This window comes from Pleurodeles waltl, chromosome 2_2 (assembly GCF_031143425.1).
Source record: "Pleurodeles waltl isolate 20211129_DDA chromosome 2_2, aPleWal1.hap1.20221129, whole genome shotgun sequence".
Classification (NCBI taxonomy): Eukaryota; Metazoa; Chordata; class Amphibia; order Caudata; family Salamandridae; genus Pleurodeles; species Pleurodeles waltl.
Window position 1 is genome coordinate 963,269,442 of NC_090439.1, and position 22,964 is coordinate 963,292,405.

Genomic DNA, 22,964 nt, shown 5'->3' on the forward strand with positions numbered 1-22,964 from the left:
GTTACATCTATGATTATAATACCCTTATCTGCTTCATCCCAATTATTTTCAAGTAGGAAAAATAGAAGTATTCCCGAGGCCAGGCTTACCACCCCCAACTCACCCTAAAAAATAACAAGGGAGCCACAGGCAAAAATGTTGGGGAACCACTTGTGTTAGGGATTCCAGTGCTTCCTTTTTCCCCGTTTTCAGGGTCTAGCTCAGCTTCCACAAGCTAATACTAATGCTTGAGTATTTTGTGAGCATTCATTACCATGAAATCATATTCCACGGATATCCATTCTTTCACCTCCTACACTCCTTAAACTTTGCTCACCACTCTGGCGGTTTGCTCAATGCATCTGCTTTCGGCTACTCCTTAACTTTTTGCTTTTATTCTTGCCCGTTGTCTCGTTATCCAAAGTCATGGCTATGTTTTCAGGATAATGTCAATATTTTTTGGTTATTCCGGAAAAATACCACTTAAACTTTCGGTCTATTGTTAGCAGCAGTACCTGAACAAGATTTATTAGCAAAATATGCATAATTGTGGCAATCGCCACTTTAACTAATTGGAAATCTACACATTACCGCAAAACTCTGTCTCTTTTGGAAACAGGTAATTTCTGTCCTTATAGAAAATTCTCAGACATGAAAACCTGATTCTCTAAGGAAAAGGGCTTGATACAGGACCTCAGTATTTGCTTTTGAAGATAGTGCTTTAATATAGCAATGAGAAGTAAAGTTAACATTCTGTTATCCTATTCTCTTTTATTCTATTTCTCACAAAAATAACTATGCTTTTCGAGCCTACTCTCACCAATGAACTCAGAATAGTTTGGCATACCATTACATCAATACAATTAATAATTTACAAGGGAAATCTAGACAATTATTCAATGCCCATCCTCAAAACAATTGGAAACTGGCAAGCACTGGGCTGTGGGGAGTGCAGTTGATGAACTAGTAACAGGAAAAGTAAGAGGAAGAGGATGAAGAGCACCAAATGCAACTTATTATTCTGTATTGAGGTTCATTAGTCAATTTAATATTTCTAAACTGTAGTCTGCATGGGAACTTGACAAACAGCAAAGGGCCACTAAATCAAGGAAAGAATTATGATGAGTCTTTAGTACATTATGTTAATCAACATTGATTTTTCTAAGTCAGAAATCTTACTATAAATCACTTACCTGCTGGCTAAATTCAACAGTTCATGTTTGTCAGATACAGGTGATTTCTGCTCAAGGTCCCACAGTAGCACATTATTAAGATGTGAATTCTTAATTATAATTGGAACTTCTTCAAACATGTGCTCAAATGCAATATTAGCTTTTTTCAAACTGTTCAGAAAGAAAAAAAACTTGCTATTCATTTGTGCAATACAGAAGCGATTTTGCAGAAACAACCATATAAACAATAAACTGTTTCTGATGTAGTGGTGCTACTTTCAGATCAACTTTGTTAAATGCTTTAGCATCGAACAGCAAACAAATTATTTCTTCTACAATACATTTGATCAAAATATGGCTTACGCAAGGTCACAATAGTCTGGAACAAACTAAATATGGTGCAGATATATTTAGGCATAGATTTCCTTCTGCATCCCCAGCAAGAGCAAAATTTTATTTTCAAGAAAGTCTGCATGTGGAAGAAACTCTTAGTGTACTTCAAGTATTCATGGAGTATTTGAGCTTGTTTATACTTGAAATCTACGTGCAAACAAATATTATACAGTACCTTTGAAAATTGTTACAACAGAGTTTGTTGTAAAAAGCAACGACGGCTATAAGGTGGCCTTGGCTTGCACCACCTGCCTTCGACCTATACTTACTTTCCCATCGTTAGCACTGGTCAGAATTATTACCGCTTAATATGTATTCAAAAACATGCAATAGCACTGAATTTGTTGAAACCTTTTTGGGAAAAGTGCTATATACAAAAGAGGAAGTTTAAAGATGGTAGCCACAAAGGTTTGATGTGCTAGGATCACCATCTTCCTAGGTTTGAGGAACAAACTGAGTTGTATCAGAAAAATACAAAAACAATGGTAAAGTGTTTTTAACAGGTAGTTCCTTTTGTCAAATTTTTGAAGGTTTAACCCACTTGACCTTTGTGGTGGAAAAAGGTGTGGAACCCATGGGTGCTCCCAGAAAGCAATACTTTTTTGCAAAGTAGACTAAATTTATTAAAGGTTACTTTGACTAGATTCATCAGTTCTCAAAGAAACTATAAATAATTAAAATTAGTAGAGAAAAACCGCAGTTTGTGACAGTTTTACAAAAGCAAAGTACTGTTATGTCCAATATACTCCTCTGCTCACGAGGATATACAGGATTTGTAGATTTTTCAAAAACACTCAATACCCACAGCCAACAACTGAGCTGCACCTTATGATTATTATTTTTCATAATGTACCAAATATACAGGAAATCATGTGATCAAATGTAATGAATGAAAAATAGGTATGAATGGAACCTATGGATTCCTGAAATGTTTACAAGACACTGAGTTTAGGAAACTTGGGTATTTGTACCTTTGAATTTGCTGTTAACCAAACTATCATGTGATTCAGAGGGCATTTTGAAAAATGTCTTCCTTCTTGCACAGTGGAGGCCACAAATGGAAGCCATTAACGCGAGCCTCTAATGCATAGATATTTATCTTACTCTGTGTTCACACACATCCTGATAAAAACAGTACCCCACTTGAGTGGAGGGACCTAGCGTCTGCAAAATAAAATGTTCCAAAACACAACGTGAAGACATATTTCAGCCAGTAAATTCATCATTTTTTAAAAAAAAATTTAATTGTTTTAAACACTGTAGCTCATCCGTCAGCCAGGGAAATCTAACAAACCCAGACATTTCTGACAACTAGATACCAGGGAAGGCAGGGCAAACTGACTTGTGTAAATTTGGAGGCTATTTTTAACCCAGAAGCACTTACAAACCTCAAATATTGGCTAAAAACACATTTCCCTCACAGTTCTGTGAAGGAAAGTTCAGCAATCTGAAGGGATCCATAAATGTCCTATCCACCACTGTTCCCACATGTCTCCGGATACATTTGGTACTGCAGTTGTGTGGGTGAGCCTTCCAACCGCAAAAGGAAATGATACAGAGCTCAACATGGGCAGATCAAATATTTCACCTAAAAACAGACCCACCCCCATTTTTCCCAAAGTTTGCACCTTATGGATTTTGGGTCTGGGCTGTGCTGCCACTGACTACCTGGAGTAGACCAGAGTGGTGAGATTTGCAGTATGTCATGTCAGTTTCTTACCCAGATGTCTTTTCTAACCTCTGTTAAAAACACACATTTTGCTCACATCTCAGCAAAGAGAAATTCCATAATCAGCTGAGTTCACAAAGTTCTTAATCATGCATCATTCCCACACTAATGGGGTGGGGAATTCTTCACTTTTTTCCTCGGGGGAATGGAGGGCAAAGACTGTGTGGCATAGGGATATGTACCTCTGCTAGGGCAAGCCAACTTCACCACTTTCTTGATGCCCCAGTATAGAATTCCTGGTCTCTAGTGGGCTTTCTACCCTCTGGGGAAAGATTACTGGTAAACTCCTATCTGCTGCCCAAAGGGAGACCTATTGGGAGGGTAATCAGAAATGCTATTGCCCCTTCTGAGGTGGGTCATGGCCAGATGCCAGTGTGGACTGCTGTTACATCTGGCTACACTGGTGTGGTTAGCACTCTCTTCCTTCAATCCACCTGTTTTGCAGACTTTGTTTTTGCTGGATTTTAGAGACTTAGCACTTTAACTGCTAACCGGTGCTAAAGTTCTTGTGCTCATTGCTTTAAACATGGTAAAATTGGTTTACACCTGAATGGCATATTTAATTTACCTATAAGTCCCTAGTAGAGTGGTATATCATATATCGAGGGCCTGTAAATTAAATGCTACTAGTGGGCCTGCAGCTTATTGAGCCACTACTTAAGTAGTCCTTTAAAAGTTGTCTCAGATTTGGCCGTTACAGCTTGTGTATGGTGTTTCAAACAGCCATTTCAACCTTGCAAAATAAACCTTTTGCCAGGCCCAAACCCTTTTTAATACATTCAAGTCACTCCTAGGGAAGGCACTAGACAGTCCAGAGAGCAAGGTGCAGTGTATTTAAAAAGATTACGGTGTACACGTCCTGTTAGAGAAAAAAACCTAAAGTCGCTTTTCACTACTGTTATGCCATAGAATAACATAGGAGTTACCTTATGACATTTAATAAGCTGTAACTTCCAATTGGGACAAGTCGAGTTTGGTGTCTAAAGAATTGTCATTAAAAAACCTCTTTAATGGTGAAGTTAGATTTTTAATCACAATTCTAAAAATGCCCTTTTTAGAAAGCTGGCATTTTTTTGTCCTAACCATTTCGTGCCTGCAGCCTGATCATATGTCACATGACTAGCTAGGCATAGCTGGCAGTTGGTCTTTGTGTAATACTCCCAGACAGTAACATAAAAGGAATACAGGTGTTGGCAGGAGGAACCACTCTGAGTTACCAAAGAGGTGGCGCTGTCAGCTACTATTGCACATCACAAAGGCTCTGTCAGAGCACTCTTGCAAAAGGTTTGACACTGGTCTATTGTGACCCCAGACAAACTGAGGCCAGGACAAGGAGGAAGGAGATGCCTGGCACCGCAGGGGTGTGGAAACCTCTAGAAGGTTCATCCACTTTAAAGTAGGTACCAAGCATAAATATTAGACCCTTCAGTACAGTCATGGACCTGTGGACTCTGCCAGGAAAAAGGACTGCTGTGCTGCCGAAAGGACTGCCACTATACTGGACTGCTGCAATGAAGGACTGCAACCCCTGCTGTACTGACCTGCTGCCCTCCTGCCTGTGTGAGAAGGACTGGACCTGTATCTGTTAAACCCGCAACCTCAAAATGACTCCAAGGGTTATTGGCTGCCCTACTGACTAGAGCCTCAGGGACAGAAGGCTCCAACAACCTTGAACTCAACACCTGGACTCTGCCATCTGAGTCCTACCCTGCCAAGTGGAGCCACCCCAGTCCTGGACCAATGGAAGTGGGTTTGAAGGTGCTCTGCCAGCCCATCTGTGGTTTCAGATGAACTGACGCATCTCCTTTGCTGTGCGGCGCACCCCCGATCTGAACCAAGGCATCGATGCAGCGCAAGACATTCTCAATGCGGGACTCCTCAATGCTACACAAACAGAATTTACGGCACTTTTGTTTAATGGGCTTAACTGGGTTCTTGTAGCCAACCCGCTCTCCATAGTGGTCAGCCTGAACGTGTGACCTTGACCGGTTTTGCGCAACCAGATAACCGCGAGTTGCACTTTACTTACCTGAAATCTTTGAAATTGCATATCTACAGCTCAACCAATTGGATTTTGGTAGTTTTGGTCTTATTAAAGATTAACAGAATGTTACTTGTAGGAGTAGTCTAGCAGCATGAAGAACTTTCTGGATTCACATGCTGTGCATTATTACGTCATCTGGTGGTTAGGTCCGGAACTCTCCTCTTGTATATTGGTCCCTTTTTTCTTTCCTTATTTCTTGTCGGGTGTCTATTGTCCTCACCATTTGGTCTCTGTCCAACCTCTCCAGACGTCAGACATCCCTCCCTAGAAGCCTCCATGCGTGCTCACCATTTTCCGAATTTTTTTCCCCTGGCGATTGTGCGCATATATGATATATCAGCTGTAGTCTTGCCCTCCTTTCCTGGGGAGGTAGGTGGGAGGGTGGGTCCCCCTTTGCATGGACAGCATGTCTTGTGATGCTGATAGTCTCTGCATGTTGTGCGACATTGCTATCAGATTCAAAAAACAGGTTTATTTTGCCCACTGTGGGGCCATGAGTATTAAAAGTCATCTGTGGCTGTTTACATTTGTTGATTGCTATTGGTAATAGTGGGATCATGGGTAAAACGCAGTCAAATGTCCCTGTCTAGACTATCAACAGGGCATTCCCTAGGGAGAGGCGGTGTGGATACCTGTATGTGAAGGCATTTTGTGTTTTCTGGTGTTACAAATAGGTCTAATTCAGGTGTCCCTCCACCTTCTGAACACCTACTCAATCATTGTCTGATTCAGCTCCAACTCGTACGAAGTAGATGCCCGTCTGCTCAGCTTGTCCGCCTTTACATTGTCTATATCCCTGGTAGATGTATCGTCATTATGGTGCCTATGGACGGCCCATGTCGCTTGTGCTAGCCTCGGTAGGGCAAAGAATATTGTCCCTCCTTACTTGTTGAGGTAGAACATTGTTGTGTTGTCTGTTTCTATTTGAATTGATTTTCCCCACAGCTGCTTCTGAAAGTGTTTTAAGGCTAGGAATATGGTTTTCAGTTATGTATGTGCTGCATAGCCTCTTCTGGTCACCAGACTCCTCTAACTTGAGCTTCTCCATCTGAGCTCTAGATCCTATATGTGAGATGTCCATAATGATAGACACTTTTGGAGTTGGTGGTATGAATGGTCTTCCTATTGCTATATTCGTCTTGTTCCAACACGCCATTTCCTCCCACACTCTTTGCATGACAACAAGATCCTCCCAATTTCCCTTTGCTTGTGACTACTGGCTCTGGACCCAATCTTGTATAGGTCTCATGTGTGGCCTTGCATATTGCACTAATAGTATGCAGGAAGCCATAATTTCCAGCAACTTCCCCACAGTCCTCACCATCGGAAACTGACCCTTCGGATATTTGTTAGCTCTTTTCTCAGGGGTATGCTTTTGCTTGTGCTGTGTTGATCCTTGCTTCTAAGACATGCTTCTCTTGCTATATTGTGGGGGACGTTTTTTCTATGTTTATGGAGAACCCAGTCAGTGGGTGTTTTCATCACTCTCTTATTCTGTTTCTGTACTTGTGTAGTGAGTCTGTCATGACCTGCATTAAACACTCTGGTTGCTGATTGTATTCCGAATAATCGCACCCTTAATTGCTAGTGTGTTTTGTCGATTATGAAGCCTAAAAACTTTCTGTGCATGTAGTTCTTTTAAGTCTATGTTTACCAGGTAGTCTTCCCTGTTGGGGCTGCGGAATGACATCTTGCACGTCTTCATTTTGAACTTGTTTGAGAAACTGACATCTAGTATATGCCATAAAACCTTGTCTGGTTTTAGTACAAGGAAGTATGTTGAATACTTTCCCTGGTTGATTTTCTTGAGGGGGATTCTTTATATTGCCTTTTTATGAAACAGTTAAACTTACTTCCTGTTGTGGAAAGGACTTTTTTTCTCCTGTGTTGGTAGTTATCTTCGTTCCTCACCTTGGTGGGTGTTTGATTAGTTCTATACAATAGCCGTATTGAATGATGTTTAGTATTCATCTGTCTGAAGTGTCCTCGCTCCAGTCATGGATGATGGATCTTTTCTCCCACCCACAGGTGCTGTGTGTTGTTTTGGGGGCTCTGGCTTTATAAGTCACTTGCTGATTGATGCAGCCACCCCTCACTCTGTGTCGGCCCTCTTCCTCTCACTCGTCATGCGAAAGGGCTGTCCCTGTTGCGCTTGGTACTGCTATTGTCGAGTCAGTGTCTGCAGCTGGCTTGTGCTGTAGAAGCTCGAGTGCCATTGTGTAAAGAAATGGCTCCCTGTTGCAGTTACCCCCCACTTTTTGCCTAATACTGATGCTGACTTGACTGAGAAGTGTGCTGGGACCCTGCTAACCAGGCCCCAGCACCAGTGTTCTTTCACCTAAAATGTACCATTGTCTCCATAATTGGCACAACCCTGGCACCCAGGTAAGTCCCTTGTAACTGGTACCCCTGGTACCAAGGGCCCTGATGCCAGGGAAGATCTCTAAGGGCTGCAGCATGACTTATGCCACCCTAGGGACCCCTCACTCAGCACAGACACACTGCTTGCCAGCTTGTGTGTGCTGGTGGGGAGAAAATGACTAAGTCGACATGGCACTCCCCTCAGGGTGCCATGCCAACCTCACACTGCCTGTGGCATAGGTAAGTCACCCCTCTAGCAGGCCTTACAGCCCTAAGGCAGGGTGCACTACACCACAGGTGAGGGCATATGTGCATGAGCACTATGCCCCTACAGTGTCTAAGCAAAACCTTAGACATTGTAAGTGCAGGGTAGCCATAAGAGTATATGGTCTGGGAGTCTGTCAAAAACGAACTCCACAGCTCCATAATGGCTACACTGAATACTGGGAAGTTTAGTATCAAACTTCTCAGAATAATAAACCCACACTGATGCCAGTGTTGGATTTATTAAAAAATGCACACAGAGGGCATCTTAGAGATGCCCCCTGTATTTTACCCAATTGTTCAGTGCAGGACTGACTGGTCTCTGCCAGCCTGCTGCTGAGAGACGAGTTTCTGACCCCATGCGGTGAGAGCCTTTGTGCTCTCTGAGGACAGAAACAAAGCCTGCTCTGGGTGGAGGTGCTTCACACCTCCCCCCTGCAGGAACTGTAACACCTAGCAGTGAGCTTCAAAGGCTCAAGCTTCCTGTTACAATGCCCCAGGGCACTCCAGCTAGTGGAGATGCCCGCCCCCTGGACACAGCCCCCACTTTTGGCGGCAAGTCCAGGAGAGATAATGAGAAAAACAAGGAGGAGTCACTGGCCAGTCAGGACAGCCCCTAAGGTGTCCTGAGCTGAGGTGACTGACTTTTAGAAATCCTCCATCTTGTAGAAGGAGGATTCCCCCAATAGGATTAGGGATGTGCCCCCCCCCCCTCCCCTCAGGGAGGAGGCACAAAGAGGGTGTACCCACCCTCAGGGCTAGTAGCCATTGGCTACTAACCCCCCAGACCTAAACACGCCCTTAAATTTAGTATTTAAGGGCTCCCCTGAACCTAAGAATTTAGATTCCTGCAACTTACCGAAGAAGAAGACTGCTGAGCTGAAAACCCCTGCAGAAGAAGAAAGAAGACACCAACTGCTTTGGCCCCAGTCCTACCGGCCTGTCTCCTGCCTTCTAAAGAAACCTGCTCCAGCGACGCTTTCTCCAGGACCAGCGACCTCTGAATCCTCAGAGGACTGCCCTGCTTCAAGAGGAACAAGAAACTCCCGAGGACAGCGGACCTGTTCCAAAAAGACTGCAACTTTGTTACAGAGGAGCAGATTTAAAGACCCCTGCAATCCCCGCAAGAAGCGTGAGACTTGCAACACTGCACCCGGCGACCCCGACTCGACTGGTGGAGAAACAACGCTACAGGGAGGACCCTCCGGCGACTCCAAGACTGTGAGTAACCAAAGTTGTCCCCCCTGAGCCCCCACAGCGACGCCTGCAGAGGGAATCCCGAGGCTCCCCCTGACCGCGACTGCCTGAGTCTAAAATCCCGACGGCTGGAAAAGACCCTGCACCCTCAGCCCCCAGCACCTGAAGGAACGGAACTTTAGGGCAGGAGTGACCCCCAGGAGGCCCTCTCCCTTGTCCAAGTGGTGGCTACCCAGAGGAGCCCCCCCTTGCCTGCCTGCACCGCTGAAGAGACCCCTTGGTCTCCCATTGAATCCTAATGCGAACCCGACGCTTGTTTTCACACTGCACCCGGCCGCCCCCGCGCTGCTGAGGGTGTACTTTCTGTGTGGACTTGTGTCCCCCTCGGTGCCCTACAAAACCCCCCTGGTCTGCCCTCCGAAGACGCGGGTACTTACCTGCTGGCAGACTGGAACCGGGGCACCCCCTTCTCTCCATTGAAGCCTATGCGTTTTGGGCACCACTTTGAACTCTGCACCTGACCGGCCCTGAGCTGCTGGTGTGGTGACTTTGGGGTTGCTCCGAACCACCAACGGTGGGCTACCTTGGACCCCAATCTTAACACCGTAGGTGGTTTACTTACCTGCAAAAACTAACATTACTTTACCTCCCCCAGGAACTGTGAAAATTGCACTGTGTCCACTTTTAAAACAGCTTATTGTGTTTTATGTAAAAAGTATATATGCTACTGTGATTATTCAAAGTTCCTAAAGTACTTACCTGCAATACCTTTCAAATGAGATATTACATGTAGAATTTGAACATGTGGTTCTTAAAATAAACTAAGAAAATATATTTTTCTACAACAAAACCTATTGGCCTGGATTTGTCTCTGAGTGTGTGTTCCTCATTTATTGCCTGTGTGTATGTACAACAAATGCTTAACACTACTCCTTTGATAAGCCTACTGCTCGACCACACTACCACAAAATAGAGCATTAGTATTATCTCTTTTTGCCACTATCTTACCTCTAAGGGGAACCCTTGGACTCTGTGCATGCTATTCCTTACTTTGAAATAGCACATACAGAGCCAACTTCCTACACATTGCGTTTAAAAGGCCCCTATTCCCATTGGTATCCTTGTGGGTGAAAATTCCTCTTCTCTGTTACCCACTAAACTGTAAGGCTTCCATCAATGTTCTAATGTCATTGTCTTTGTTCAGTTGTTGCAGGTTGTCATCCAATGCGTTACAAATACGTAATCTCCATTGAAGGGGGTATTGATAATGTTGACTTGAACTTTGTTTCTGAAGCCCGAAACTAGCAGCCAGGCATGTTTTTTTTAGGGTTGCCCCTGACATCAGTCTGCTTGCCGTGTCAGCAGCAATTTAGTGCACATTTTACACAGGCATTGGTGATGTTCTTCCCTTCCTCTGCAAAGGAGGCCTCTCTCTTCTGATACTGCTTTAGTAGGTGTTTCATTAGGAGCTTGCAATGCACCATTTAGTTGCACCTCCCCTTTCAAACTTCCTCCCCACCATTTCCATCCTCTTGCTCTCCTTAACCGGAGTTGGTCTGGAGGTAATTGCTACATCTGTAGCGACCACAATAATGGAATCCGCTGGCTATTTTCTTCTGATATATGCAGGACCCTTTGAGGAGTGTTGATACTTTTTTCCCCACCCCGAGTACTACTAACCTTCAGGCTGCTGGTTCTTTGAAGGGCTCTCTCCCGTGGTCTACGATGCTCAGGAGCTTGGGTTAACACTGGCTCTGACTATTCTGAGAGGATAGCAATGCCTAGTTAAAAAAAATAAAAAAAAACACGTCTGAAACTTTTCCTCCTCCAACGGGATGCCATACTTGACTGCTGCTCTCTTCATTAACTGGCTGTACATGGTAATATAGTCTGGAGGCAAAGGCCTCAATGGGTATGTGTCTGTTCCCTCCTTGGGTGAACTGGAGTTAAGGTCATGCCATTTGGTCCTCGAGACCTTGTGACCCTTCAGTTTTCTGAACCAGGCCTTGGGACTCTGAATCCTCTGTGTCATAGAAGATCTCCTGTTCCACTTCTTTCTGCGGATCTAGGATCACTGAGGGCTCCAGTTCCCCATGGTCCTTGTGAGTATTGTTAAAAGTTTGATGGAATGCGGAAATCAGAGATTCGTCAAAATCCTTCTTTTTCTGGCAATTTCGGCCACAAAATGTCTTTTCTACTGCATGATCTTGAGCTCATTGGCATCGAGTGAGGCTGCCAGTGTTTCCACTGCCCTTACTTAGTTTTTTCTCCACTTCTATCATCCTTCGATAATGGCATCTTTTCAGCAGTACATCCGTCTAGTGCGGCCTAAGTGTGGGACCCAGAGGAGCTCTCTGGACTTTGGCTTGCCTTCGATTGGCAAAAAACTTTGGCACCAAAAAGGTTTTGGTGCTCTAGAGTTCAGTGTTCGAGACTCACATATCCTGCTTCCTCAATGTTGCCTTTGGCCACCTTTCTTGGATTTCCTGAGTTCTCGCTCAATGTCAATGACTTCCTTTTTGATATCTGAGCCCTATCCCTCAGCGATATTGTCCTCCTCGTTCGACAATCCCAGATCCCTCAGAGACCGGTTCCTTCTGCCCCCGCATGGCCTAGTGTGCTTGCCTTGCTTCTCCCTTGCTCTCAGTGTTTTGGGCTTGAATTCTGCACAGGTGTCACAGTTCTCTGTGCTGTTGTCTCACGGTAGGCAAAGGATGAGTGTCCTTCTGGGTAAATATGTGGTGACACTCCAGGCAGAAGTGGAAAGGTGCGTTCTCCATATCAATTGGAGCAGGGGCCCATTGCCCATGCAGTCTCCGGTCTTTCTTCACAGGTGAGCCTCTTACTCCTGTTACCTCTTTGTTGGAAGAAAGAAAAAATTGACTGAATTTTCCACAAATCAGACTTCTTTTCAATTGCACTATCAGTGTGTTCCCTCTGGAACTTCGAGGTTACTCTCAGCGAACCTTTGAGATATCCTTCTTTTGATGACTGGAGAGCCTTGAGTGATGCTTCCAGATCCAACGCCAGAAAAAAGAATCTGAAGGTGGAGACTATCCATGGAGGTTTGCAGGGGGAGGGGTGTCTGACATCAGTAGACGGTGGACTAAGCACCAAATGGTAAGGATAGTCGAGGCACACAAAAAATTTGAAAAGAGACCAATATACATGAGGAGAGTTCTGGACCCAACCACTAGATGGTCGAATAATGCACAATGTGCGAATACAGAAAAGATTCATGCTGCAAAATCTATTTTTCGGAATTGGTGCGGGATTTTTGTTGTGCTTTCACTTCATTGTTTGAAGTGCTACATTAATACTTTGCACGCTGCTTCTAAGTTAAGCCTGACTGCTGTGTGCCAACCTACCAGAGGGTCGAGCACAGGTTAATTTGTGGTTTGCTTGTGCATTCATACTGACAAGAATTATGGTTCCTGCTTAAATAGGGTTTCACCCCTCAGTAAGTAACGCAATTTCTTACAACTGCCTGTAATTGTTCATTTTAATGCTATTTCTAAATTGCTAGTTGAAATCTACCAAGCTTTCTGTTTGTATGGAGGCAAACCCTCCATCTCCACCCTCCCAAGTGTGTGTGTGTGTGTGTGTGGGGAGGGGGGTAGGGGGGCAGGGGGGCTGAAGGAAAATGTTACTTACCAGTAGACATCTGTTTGTGGTATGTAGTTCTGTAGATTCACATTCTGTAAATAAGCTCGCCATCTAGTGTTGGGTTTGGAGTAGTACAACTTGTTCTTTGAAGAAGCTTTTCAAGTCATGGGATCGAGTGACTCCTCTCAGTAATACTATGCATGGGCATGGATTCCTTTGTTAGATTGTTTCTCCGTAGGTGTGAGAGTGAAGTATTGAAGAATAGAGAGTAGAATAGAAAAGATGTCCATGCTATCTATTTACATATGTACATTATTTACATAGTATTCAATTGCAACGTCTACATGTGTCCGGGGAGGAGGGAAGGCACATGTCAATCTACAGCACTATATACCACAAACAGATGCCTACTGGTAAGTAACATTTTTCCGATGGATGGCACGTGTAGCTGTAGATACACATGCTGTGCATAGACTGTAAAGCAGTCCCTCTAGAAAGCAGTGGCTAGCGTGCAAGAGCTGAAATTGATTGAGAGTGTTTTGAGTACAGCATGTCCAACATTTGCCTGTTGTCGTCCAAAGACGTCTACACAATGTTTTCTAAATGTGTTTGGGGTAGACTATGTTTCTGCTTTACAAATATATGCTATAGGTATGTTACCTAAAAATGCCACAGATGCACCTTTTGCTTCCTAGTGGAATGTGCAATAGGTGGTACAGATAATTGTCGTTTAGCTTTACTATAGCAAGTTTGAATACATTTGACTATCCATCTAGCTATATTTGTTTTAGATATATGATCTCCCTTGTGTGGCAAGGAGAAAGACACAAAAAGTTGTTTTGTTTTCCTTAACTCTTTTGTTCTATCTATATATTACATGAGAACCCTTTTACCATCCAGCGTATGTAGAGCTCTTTCTGCTACTGAATCTGGTTGTGAAAAGAAATCTGGTAATTCTATTGTCTGATTAATATAGAATTGTGAAATTAACTTTGGAAGGAATTATGGATTTGCTTTTAACACATTTGTTTCTTTATGAACTTGAAAGAAAGGTTCTTCCAAAGTTAAAGCTTGGAGCTCACTGACACGTCCAAGGGAGGTGACAGCGACTAAAAAAGCTACTTCCCATAAAAGTAATTGCAGGAAATAGGAGTGAAATGTCTCAAATGGTGGAGCAATAAGACTTGTTTTGGTAACTGGAATTCTAAGCTAAGAAATATGCTGTCTGTTTTGAAGATATGCAGCTACGGCTATTTGTAAGCTAGATTTCCTTTTCTAAGTGTAAAAAAATACTGTACAATGTCTTGTACTGTTGATTTGAAAGGGTCAAGGTTTTGTGTTCGACAATAGCAAACAAAACATTTCAATTTTGCTGCATAACATTGTCTATTTGTGGGTTTGTGTGCTTAAGAATATCCATTAATTCCTGTGGTAATTGTAAATATCTATGACCTCAGGAGCCATGTCGCTAGGTTGAGTGATTTAGAGGTCTTATTTGATCCTGTCTTTGTGTGAAGAGGTCTGGTCTGTTGGGAAGTTTCTGATGTGGAACAACTGAGAGTTCCAAAAGTGTTGTGAAACATAGTTGACGTGTCCATTTGGGGGGCCACTAAGATCATGTTGAGGGAAGATTGTTTTATCTTCCGGACCAGAAAGGGTATGAGTGGGAGAGGGTGAAAAGCGTAAGCAAATAACCCTGACCAACTCATCAATAGAGCAGTGCCCATGGATTGCGGGTGTGGGTACCAGGGGGCATCATGAAGAGACAGTTGAGTATTGTCCCATATCCCCTAAACTGTGAGGATGAGGAGATGAGCGCCCCAACTGATGTTTGAGGCATCTGTTGAGAGTGATCTGAGGTACAGGGTCTAAAAAGCACTGCCTTTTCATAAGGTTTGTGGTGTTCCACCAATGCAGACAGTGATAGGTCTGGCGGTCCAACAATACTAGATCTTCCATCTGACCATGTGCCTGAGACCACAGACCAGAGAGACACTGTTGAAGAGGAAGCATGTGAGGTCAGGCATGAGGTACGATGACAATACAAGATGCTATCATCCCTATGTCCCTAATGTTTGGTTTGGTTTTAGTGTAGCAATTAATGTTTGACAAGCCTGAACTCTGTCCAGAGTTGGGAAATACTTGTCTTAATTGTGTGTTCAGGGTAGCTCCTAGGTAGAGTTGTGTCTGGAGAGGTTGCAGATGAGATTTGATTTAGTTTGTGGTGAACCCCAGAGAGTGTAGGAGACAAATTGTAGTTTGAGTGTTGCTTTGACATTGTGTGAACGAAGTGGGTTTGATGAGTTAATCGTTCAAATAAGGGAAAACATTAATTTGTTTTCTTCGGAGATGTGCTGCAACTACTATGAGACATTTTGTGAATATCCTGGGAGCGGTTATGACTCCGAATGGTAATACCTTGAATTGGTAATGTTTTCCTACAACTACAACTCTTGGGTATTTGCAGTGTGCAGGAAGAATGGAAATGTGAAAGTAAGCGTGCTTTGGGTCTAATGCCATCATGAAGTCACCTTGTTGAAACAGGGGAATAACATCCTGAAGAGTGACCATATGAAAGTGTTCTGATAGGATAATAGTGGTTTAAGAGTCTGAGATCCCCATCTTTTTGGGTATTAGAAAATACGGGGAAGTAAACTCCTGTTCCTTGGTGTTGCAATGGTACTGATTCTATAGCCTCTTTGAGAAGAAGCAAATGTACTTCCTCTCTGAGAAGAGTGAGATGACCTTGTGAGAGTTTGAGGGGTAAATCTGGTGGAGTGGAAATGAGCTCCAGGCATCCATTTTGGATCATGTGAAGTACCCATTGATCTGTGGTAATTTGAGACCATTGTAGGTAAAAAAAAGTTGTAACCTTCCCCCTACAGGAGTAGTGCGAGTAGGTATGCTTTGTTTTAAGTCATTATTTAGAGGTGGATGAGGAACCTCTAGATGTAGATGGTTTTCCTCTTTTGTTATTGTTGCCTCTATATGATCCTCTAAAGTAACCTCTGGTGTATTGAGAGGTAGGCTTTGTTTGATTGGAAGAATGCTCCTGAATTGATGATCGAAAAAAAACCTTGCAAATCTGGCACGACTAAAAGTACCCCGAGTGTTCTGATTTGCAGAGCTCCCACTGCTTTCGCAGTTTGATTGTCTTTATTTAATTTTTCAAGTGTGGTATCCACCTGTGGCCCAAATAAATGCTCTTTATCAAAGGGCATGTTTAAAACTGCCTGTTGTATCTCCAGTTTAAAAACATCTAAGCCAGGCATGGTGTCTAATGATGACACTGGTGTTAACACTGCATGCTGCTGTTTCAGCAGCATCAAGCACACATCTAATGCTTTGTCCCTCATTTACAATTTCTACCCCCTTTTTACGATGTTCCTCTGGGAGGTATTGTAAAAGCTCCTCCATGGCATCCCAGTGAGCTCTATCGTACCGGGATGACAACGCTTGAGCATTCGCAATTCTCCAGTGACTGGCTGCTTGAGTTGCCACTCCTTTTCCTGCTGCATCTAATTTTTTACTTTATCAAGAGGAGGTGTGTCTCCTGTTGATTGGCTATTAGCCCTTTTGCATGCAGTAGAGGCAACAATAGAGTCTGGAGGGATCTGTATTCTAATAAATAAAGGATCAGTGGGTGCAGCCTTGTATTTTGTATCCACTCCGGGGGAGATAACCCTTGATCTAACAGGCTCTTTAAATATTTCATCTGCGCCCCTGAGCATGCCTGGAAGCACTGGAAGAAATTGACTCTACTTATGTGTTGCACCAGGGGTGTCAAATAAAACATCCTCCTCTACTGAATCAGTGTACATATATACATTGTGAAATGCTGCTGCCATAGCTGTAACCTGTTGATATGAGGTAGAATCCTCAGGTGGTGAAAGTCTAGCTGGGTAAAGATCTGGATCATTTGGCGCAATAGGATCCGGATCATACTCATCACATGATGGGTCCTGCTCATCTAATGTATCCCCTAAATCTTAAGCCCCAACAAGTGGTGAACTAGGTGGTATGAACCATAAAGGATGGGGAGATGTTGGTGGAGGAGTATGTTGTGGAGATGTTGGTGGAGGAGTATGTTGAGGAGAAGTAGGTGGAGACGTTTGAGTAAGAAAAGGAGTCTTTCCTTTGGTAGTCTTTTTTGGAAGCGGAGAGAAATCAAGACTCTTGGAAAGTTAATTTTCTCTTTAAAGGGGGCTGAGGTGATGTTATAATCCACCCTGTTCCTTCTTGAATTTAAAGTCAGCGCAGACAAGCATCCATAACTTCTAAAATTGTCTGTACCTGTGATGGAATGGAGGTTATAGACTGTGAAAAATCACTGAAATTCTTTTCTAATATTTTTGGTTCTGAAGTTTTTTGTGGATGTAACATTTTCGCTGCCGAAACTGTAGATGTTTTTTTTTTTTTTTGGTGCTCAAGTGGTCGGTACCAAAGTAGTTGGCACTGATGCACCATGGGTCTTGGGTTTTGTTGGAGCCAAAGTGAATGCGCTGGAGGTCGATGCCGAAGATTTCTCTTTGGCTTTCTTCAGTGCCGAGCTGGAAGGCGTGTCATCCAAATAGGTTTCTTGGCTCCGACCATGGCTGGAAGGCAGTAGCGGACCAATGACCTCGATGTTTTTCGGTCAATGGAAAAGGGGTCTTTTTTACTCACATTTTGAGCTGCCTATAATGGTTGACTCTCGATGTTCGACTGAGCATGAGTCCAAATCTTGAATGGAGAAGGCCCCCTCCTGCTCCAACTCTTCTCGCACATGTTCGTCACCGATGATGTCCAGTGTGTCACCTGGGTGTTGAGATGCCATTTCCATCAGAAGAGCTTTTCGATCACCAAGTGTCTTCTTTGAAAAGAACGGCACGCTTTGCAGTTCTGCTCCTTGTGGTTGGGAGAAAGACACAAACTACACACCTGGTGGTAGTCGGTGTGTGGAAATGTTGAGTGGCATCGAGGGCAAAACTGAAATGGAGTACATTCCATTATGGCTACATAGTTTGATTGCACGTGGAAGAGTTAGGCCCAAAGAGGGCCTCTTTTCGCCCAGGAGGGCTGAAAATTTGATTCCGGGTGTAGAAATGGAATCGAAAGATAGAGTATTGAAGAATAAGCAATCTAAAAAAATACCGTCAATAGCAGAAAGACGGAAAGAATACCATTTTAGACTGTATAGAGCTGAGAAGTCTGAGCGAGAGTAACAAACATCCAAACCTAATAGAGGAGAGAAAGACAATCTAACAAAGGACTCTATGCCCATGAACAGTGTTACTGGGGAGGAGTCACTCGATCTCGTGACTCAAAAAGCTTCTTCGAAGAAAAACAATTTGTACTACTCCAAACCCAAGACTAGATGGTGAGTTAATGCGCAGCATGTGTACCTACAGCTACACATGCCATTGAAAATACAGTTTTGGCCCTTTTGGGATGGAGTAAAGGCTCTATTCCAGTGTGGGCTGTCTTTACCCCTTTTTTATGATGTCCTGGGAATCTAGTGGGCTTTCTGTCTTCCTTTCCATGGGGAAAGGATATATTATGGGCAAACCCTCTTTAGGGGCTGGAGACATGACTATGCTTGGTGGAGCCACCCCCCACCTCTTTGTTTTTATTTTAAGATTGGTGTCTAGTGGCCTAACTGACCTGCTCCCCCTCGGTGGGGGTGAGGACTGGCCAGAAAGACTGGAATGCCTCCTTTAGAGGTGGGTCCTGGGCTCACTGCACCACTGGAACCATGCTATATCTGGCTGATGAGCCCTAATAAGGGTGAAGCCAGTCCTGGGTTGCTCGTGTTCCTGCTCAGCAAGGATATGGCCTCACATTTCAGGATAAACTGCAGCAGGGTCAAGACTTATCTGCATACGGCTAGGTCCAAAGTAAGGTGGCACTGAAGGTGAAAAATAATGGATTGGAATGTGGGCCAAGTGACTGCCAGCGGCCGAAACCGATTCAAGCATTCCATCTATCAACTTGTTTTTAATACGGTTTTAGGGTGGCCAAATGGGGGCATGGCCTCAGGCATGCTAGACTGCTCCACCTATGTTTTTTTTTTTTTTAAATGAAGACAGGGGTACACACACACACACACACACACACATATATATCACTTTCTCCCTTGGGGAGGCAGAAAGACTAAAAGTAACAGAGTAAAGGGTGGAGCACGGGCTACTCCCTCCATGAACAAATCCTTGGTGTCTAGTGGAGTGCCAGGCTATCACACCCCTTTGTATTTAATTGGTGCTTTGCAGGGTATTGCTAGAAAGCTATGTATCTCAGCTTTCCAGACATACTTCCTTTTTGCACAATTTGTGTGAACGAAGAGAACATGGCTGTTTTCAACCCCCTTTGTGCCTGCAAGGAAGCGTAGTTGTCAGACTTGAAAATAATACGAAGCGATAGAGTAATGTGCAGGACAGCCCCAACCCTCTAGGTCAGAGCGGGAGACTCTCCTGCGCCAACCCAGGGGGTGTGGTAAGGGAAGGGCATTGGTGCAGCACAAAATAGCTGCTTCTCCAGCGCAAGACACATCGATATGACCTCCATGTCCATAGCACCCAGCTTGCGAGCGCTATGGATGAAGAGGTGAACATTCATAGTATCAAAAGCGTTAATTAATATTCTCTCGACTGCACTGTGTGTATGTATGTGTGTGTGTGTGTGTGTGTGTGTGTGTGTGTGTGTGTGTGTGTGTGTGTGTGTGTATATATATATATATATATATATATGGAAAATGTCACTTACCCAGTGTACATCTGTTCGTGGCATTAGTCGCTGCAGATTCACATGCTGTGCACATCCCGCCATCTGGTGTTGGGCTCGGAGTGTTACAAGTTGTTTTTCTTCGAAGAAGTCTTTTCGAGTCACGAGATCGAGGGACGCCTCCCCTTTCGGCTCCATTGCGCATGGGCGTCGACTCCATCTTAGATTGTTTTCCCCGCAGAGGGGGAGGTAGGAGTTGTGTATACTAGTAATAGTGCCCATGCAATGGAGTGAATAGGTATGTACCTAATGTAGTTTAAAGTTATGTATTTACAAATTTACAAATGTTCAAGATCAACTTCTAAACGGCTACAGGCTCCCGGGGAGGCGGGTGGGCGCATGTGAATCTGCAGCGACTAATGCCACGAACAGATGTACACTGGGTAAGTGACATTTTCCGTTCGATGGCATGTGTAGCTGCAGATACACATGCTGTGCATAAACTAGTAAGCAGTTATCTCCCCAAAAGCGGTGGCTCAGCCTGTAGGAGTTGAAGTTGTTTGAAACAATGTTCGTACTACTGCTTGACTTACTGCGGCTTGTTGTGCCATTAACACATCTACACAGTAGTTTTTGGTAAATGTATGAGGCGTAGACCATGTAGCTGCCTTACATATTTCGGTCATTGGAATATTTCCTAGAAAGGCCATGGTAGCACCTTTCTTTCTAGTTGAGTGTGCCTTTGGTGTAATAGGCAGTTCTCTTTTTGCTTTAAGATAACAGGTTTGAATGCACTTAACTATCCATCTAGCAATGCCTTGTTTAGAAATTGGATTCCCTGTATGAGGTTTTTGGAAAGCAATAATGAAAATGTCACTTACCCAGTGTACATCTGTTTGTGGCATCAGTCGCAGTAGATTCGCATGTTCTGCAATAGCTCGCCATCTGGTGTTGGGCCGGAGTGTTACAAGTTGTTTTTCTTCGAAGAAGTCTTTCGAGTCACGGGACCGAGTGACTCCTCCTTTTGTCTCCATTGCGCATGGGCGTCGACTCCATCTTCGATTGTTTTTCCCCGCAGAGGGTGAGGTAGGAGTTGAATTGTAGTAATAGTGCCCATGCAATGGAGTGACTAAGTATGCACCTATTTAAGGTTGAGATGATACATATATAAATAATTGAAGGTAACTTCCAAACTGCTACAGGCTCCCGGGGAGGCGGGTGGGCACATGCGAATCTACTGCGACTGATGCCACGAACAGATGTACACTGGGTAAGTGACATTTTCAGTTCGATGGCATCTGTCGCTGTAGATACGCATGTTCTGCATAGACTAGTAAGCAGTTATTTCCCCAAAAAGCGGTGGATCAGCCTGTAGGAGTGGAAGTAGTCTGAAATAATGTTCTTAATACGGCTTGACCTACTGTGGCTTGTTGTGCGGATAACACGTCTACACAGTAGTGCTTGGTGAATGTGTGAGGCGTAGACCATGTGGCTGCCTTACATATTTCTTGCATTGGGATGTTTCCTAGAAAGGCCATGGTAGCACCTTTCTTTCTGGTTGAGTGTGCCCTTGGTGTAATGGGCAGCTGTCGTTTAGCTTTAAGGTAGCAGATTTGGATGCATTTAACTATCCATCTGGCTATACCTTGTTTTGAAATTGGGTTTCCCGCATGAGGTTTTTGAAATGCAATAAAGAGTTGTTTAGTCTTTCTGATGTTTTTTGTTCTGTCAATGTAATACATCAATGCTCTTTTGACATCTAATGTATGTAGTGCCCTTTCAGCTACGGTATCTGGCTGTGGAAAGAACACTGGAAGTTCCACTGTTTGATTTAGATGGAACGGTGAAATAACCTTTGGCAAAAATTTAGGATTGGTCCTTAGGACGACTTTATTTTTGTGTAGTTGTATAAAAGGTTCCTGTATTGTAAACGCCTGAATCTCGCTTACTCTTCTTAGGGAAGTAATGGCGATGAGAAATGCCACCTTCCAGGTTAGGAACTGTATGTCGCAGGAGTGCATGGGTTCAAAAGGTGGACCCATAAGTCTAGTTAGGACAACATTTAGGTTCCATGAAGGAACAGGTGGTGTTCTTGGTGGTATAATTCTCCTAAGGCCCTCCATGAATGCTTTAATGACTGGTATCTTATATAGGGAAGTTGAATAGGTAGTCTGCAGGTATGCAGATATTGCTGCAAGGTGTATTTTAATGGAAGAGAAAGCTAGGTTAGATTTTTGTAAGTGAAGCAAGTAACCCACTACATGTTCTGGAGTTGTGTGTAATGGTTGTATTTGATTAATATGGCAGTAGCAAACAAACCTCTTCCATTTACTTGCATAGCAGTGCCTGGTGGATGGCCTTCTGGCTTGTTTTATGACTTCCATACATTCTTGGGTAAGTTGTAAGTGCCCGAATTCTAGGATTTCAGGAGCCAGATTGCTAGATTCAGCGATGCTGGATCTGGGTGTCTGATCTTTTGGTTGTGCTGTGTCAACAGATCTGGCCTGTTGGGCAATTTGATGCAGGGTACCACTGATAGGTCTAGCAGCGTTGTGTACCAGGGTTGCCTTGCCCAAGTTGGTGCTATCAATATGAGTTTGAGTTTGCTTTGACTGAGTTTGTTTACCAGGTAAGGAAGGAGAGGGAGAGGAGGAAAAGCGTAAGCAAATATCCCTGACCAGTTCATCCATAGGGCATTGCCTTGGGATTGTTCGTGTGGGTATCTGGATGCGAAGTTTTGGCATTTTGCGTTCTCCCTTGTCGCAAACAAGTCTATCTGAGGTGTTCCCCAGAGTTTGAAATAAGTGTTCAGAATTTGGGGGTGAATTTCCCATTCGTGGACCTGTTGGTGATCTCGAGAGAGATTGTCTGCGAGTTGATTTTGGATCCCTGGTATAAACTGTGCTATTAGGCGAATTTGGTTGTGAATTGCCCAATGCCAAATTTTTTGTGCTAGCAGGCTTAACTGCGTGGAGTGCGTCCCCCCCTGCTTGTTTAGATAATACATTGTTGTCATGTTGTCTGTTTTGACGAGAATGTATTTGTGAACTATTATTGGTTGGAAAGCTTTTAGTGCTTGAAAAACTGCTAGAAGTTCTAGGTGATTGATATGCAGTTTTGTTTGATGTACGTTCCATTGTCCTTGTATGCTGTGTTGATCGAGGTGTGCTCCCCACCCTGTCATGGAAGCATCTGTTGTTATTACGTATTGTGGCACTGGGTCTTGGAAAGGCCGCCCCTTGTTTAAATTTATGTTGTTCCACCACAGAAGCGAGAGGTAAGTTTGGCGGTCTATTAACACCAGATCTAGAAGGTGACCCTGTGCTTGAGACCACTGTGATGCTAGGCATTGTTGTAAGGGCCTCATGTGCAGTCTTGCGTTTGGGACAATGGCTATGCATGAAGACATCATGCCTAGGAGTTGTAATACCATCTTTGCCTGTATCTTTTGTGTTGGATACATGCGTTGTATGATGGTGTTGAAATTAAGAATTCTTTGTGGACTTGGAGTGGCTACTCC

The 22,964-nt window shown here is 43.8% G+C and overlaps 1 protein-coding gene across 1 annotated transcript in view; it reads right to left on the reverse strand.

Moving 5' to 3' along the window:
* EIF3H (eukaryotic translation initiation factor 3 subunit H) overlaps positions 1–22,964 on the reverse strand; it is a 257,025-nt gene that overhangs the window by 69,341 nt on the left and 164,720 nt on the right. Inside the window, exon 5 of the mRNA XM_069220645.1 lies at positions 1,173–1,322. Coding sequence (XP_069076746.1) covers positions 1,173–1,322 — 150 coding nt within the window. The remainder of the gene's footprint in view (positions 1–1,172; positions 1,323–22,964) is intronic.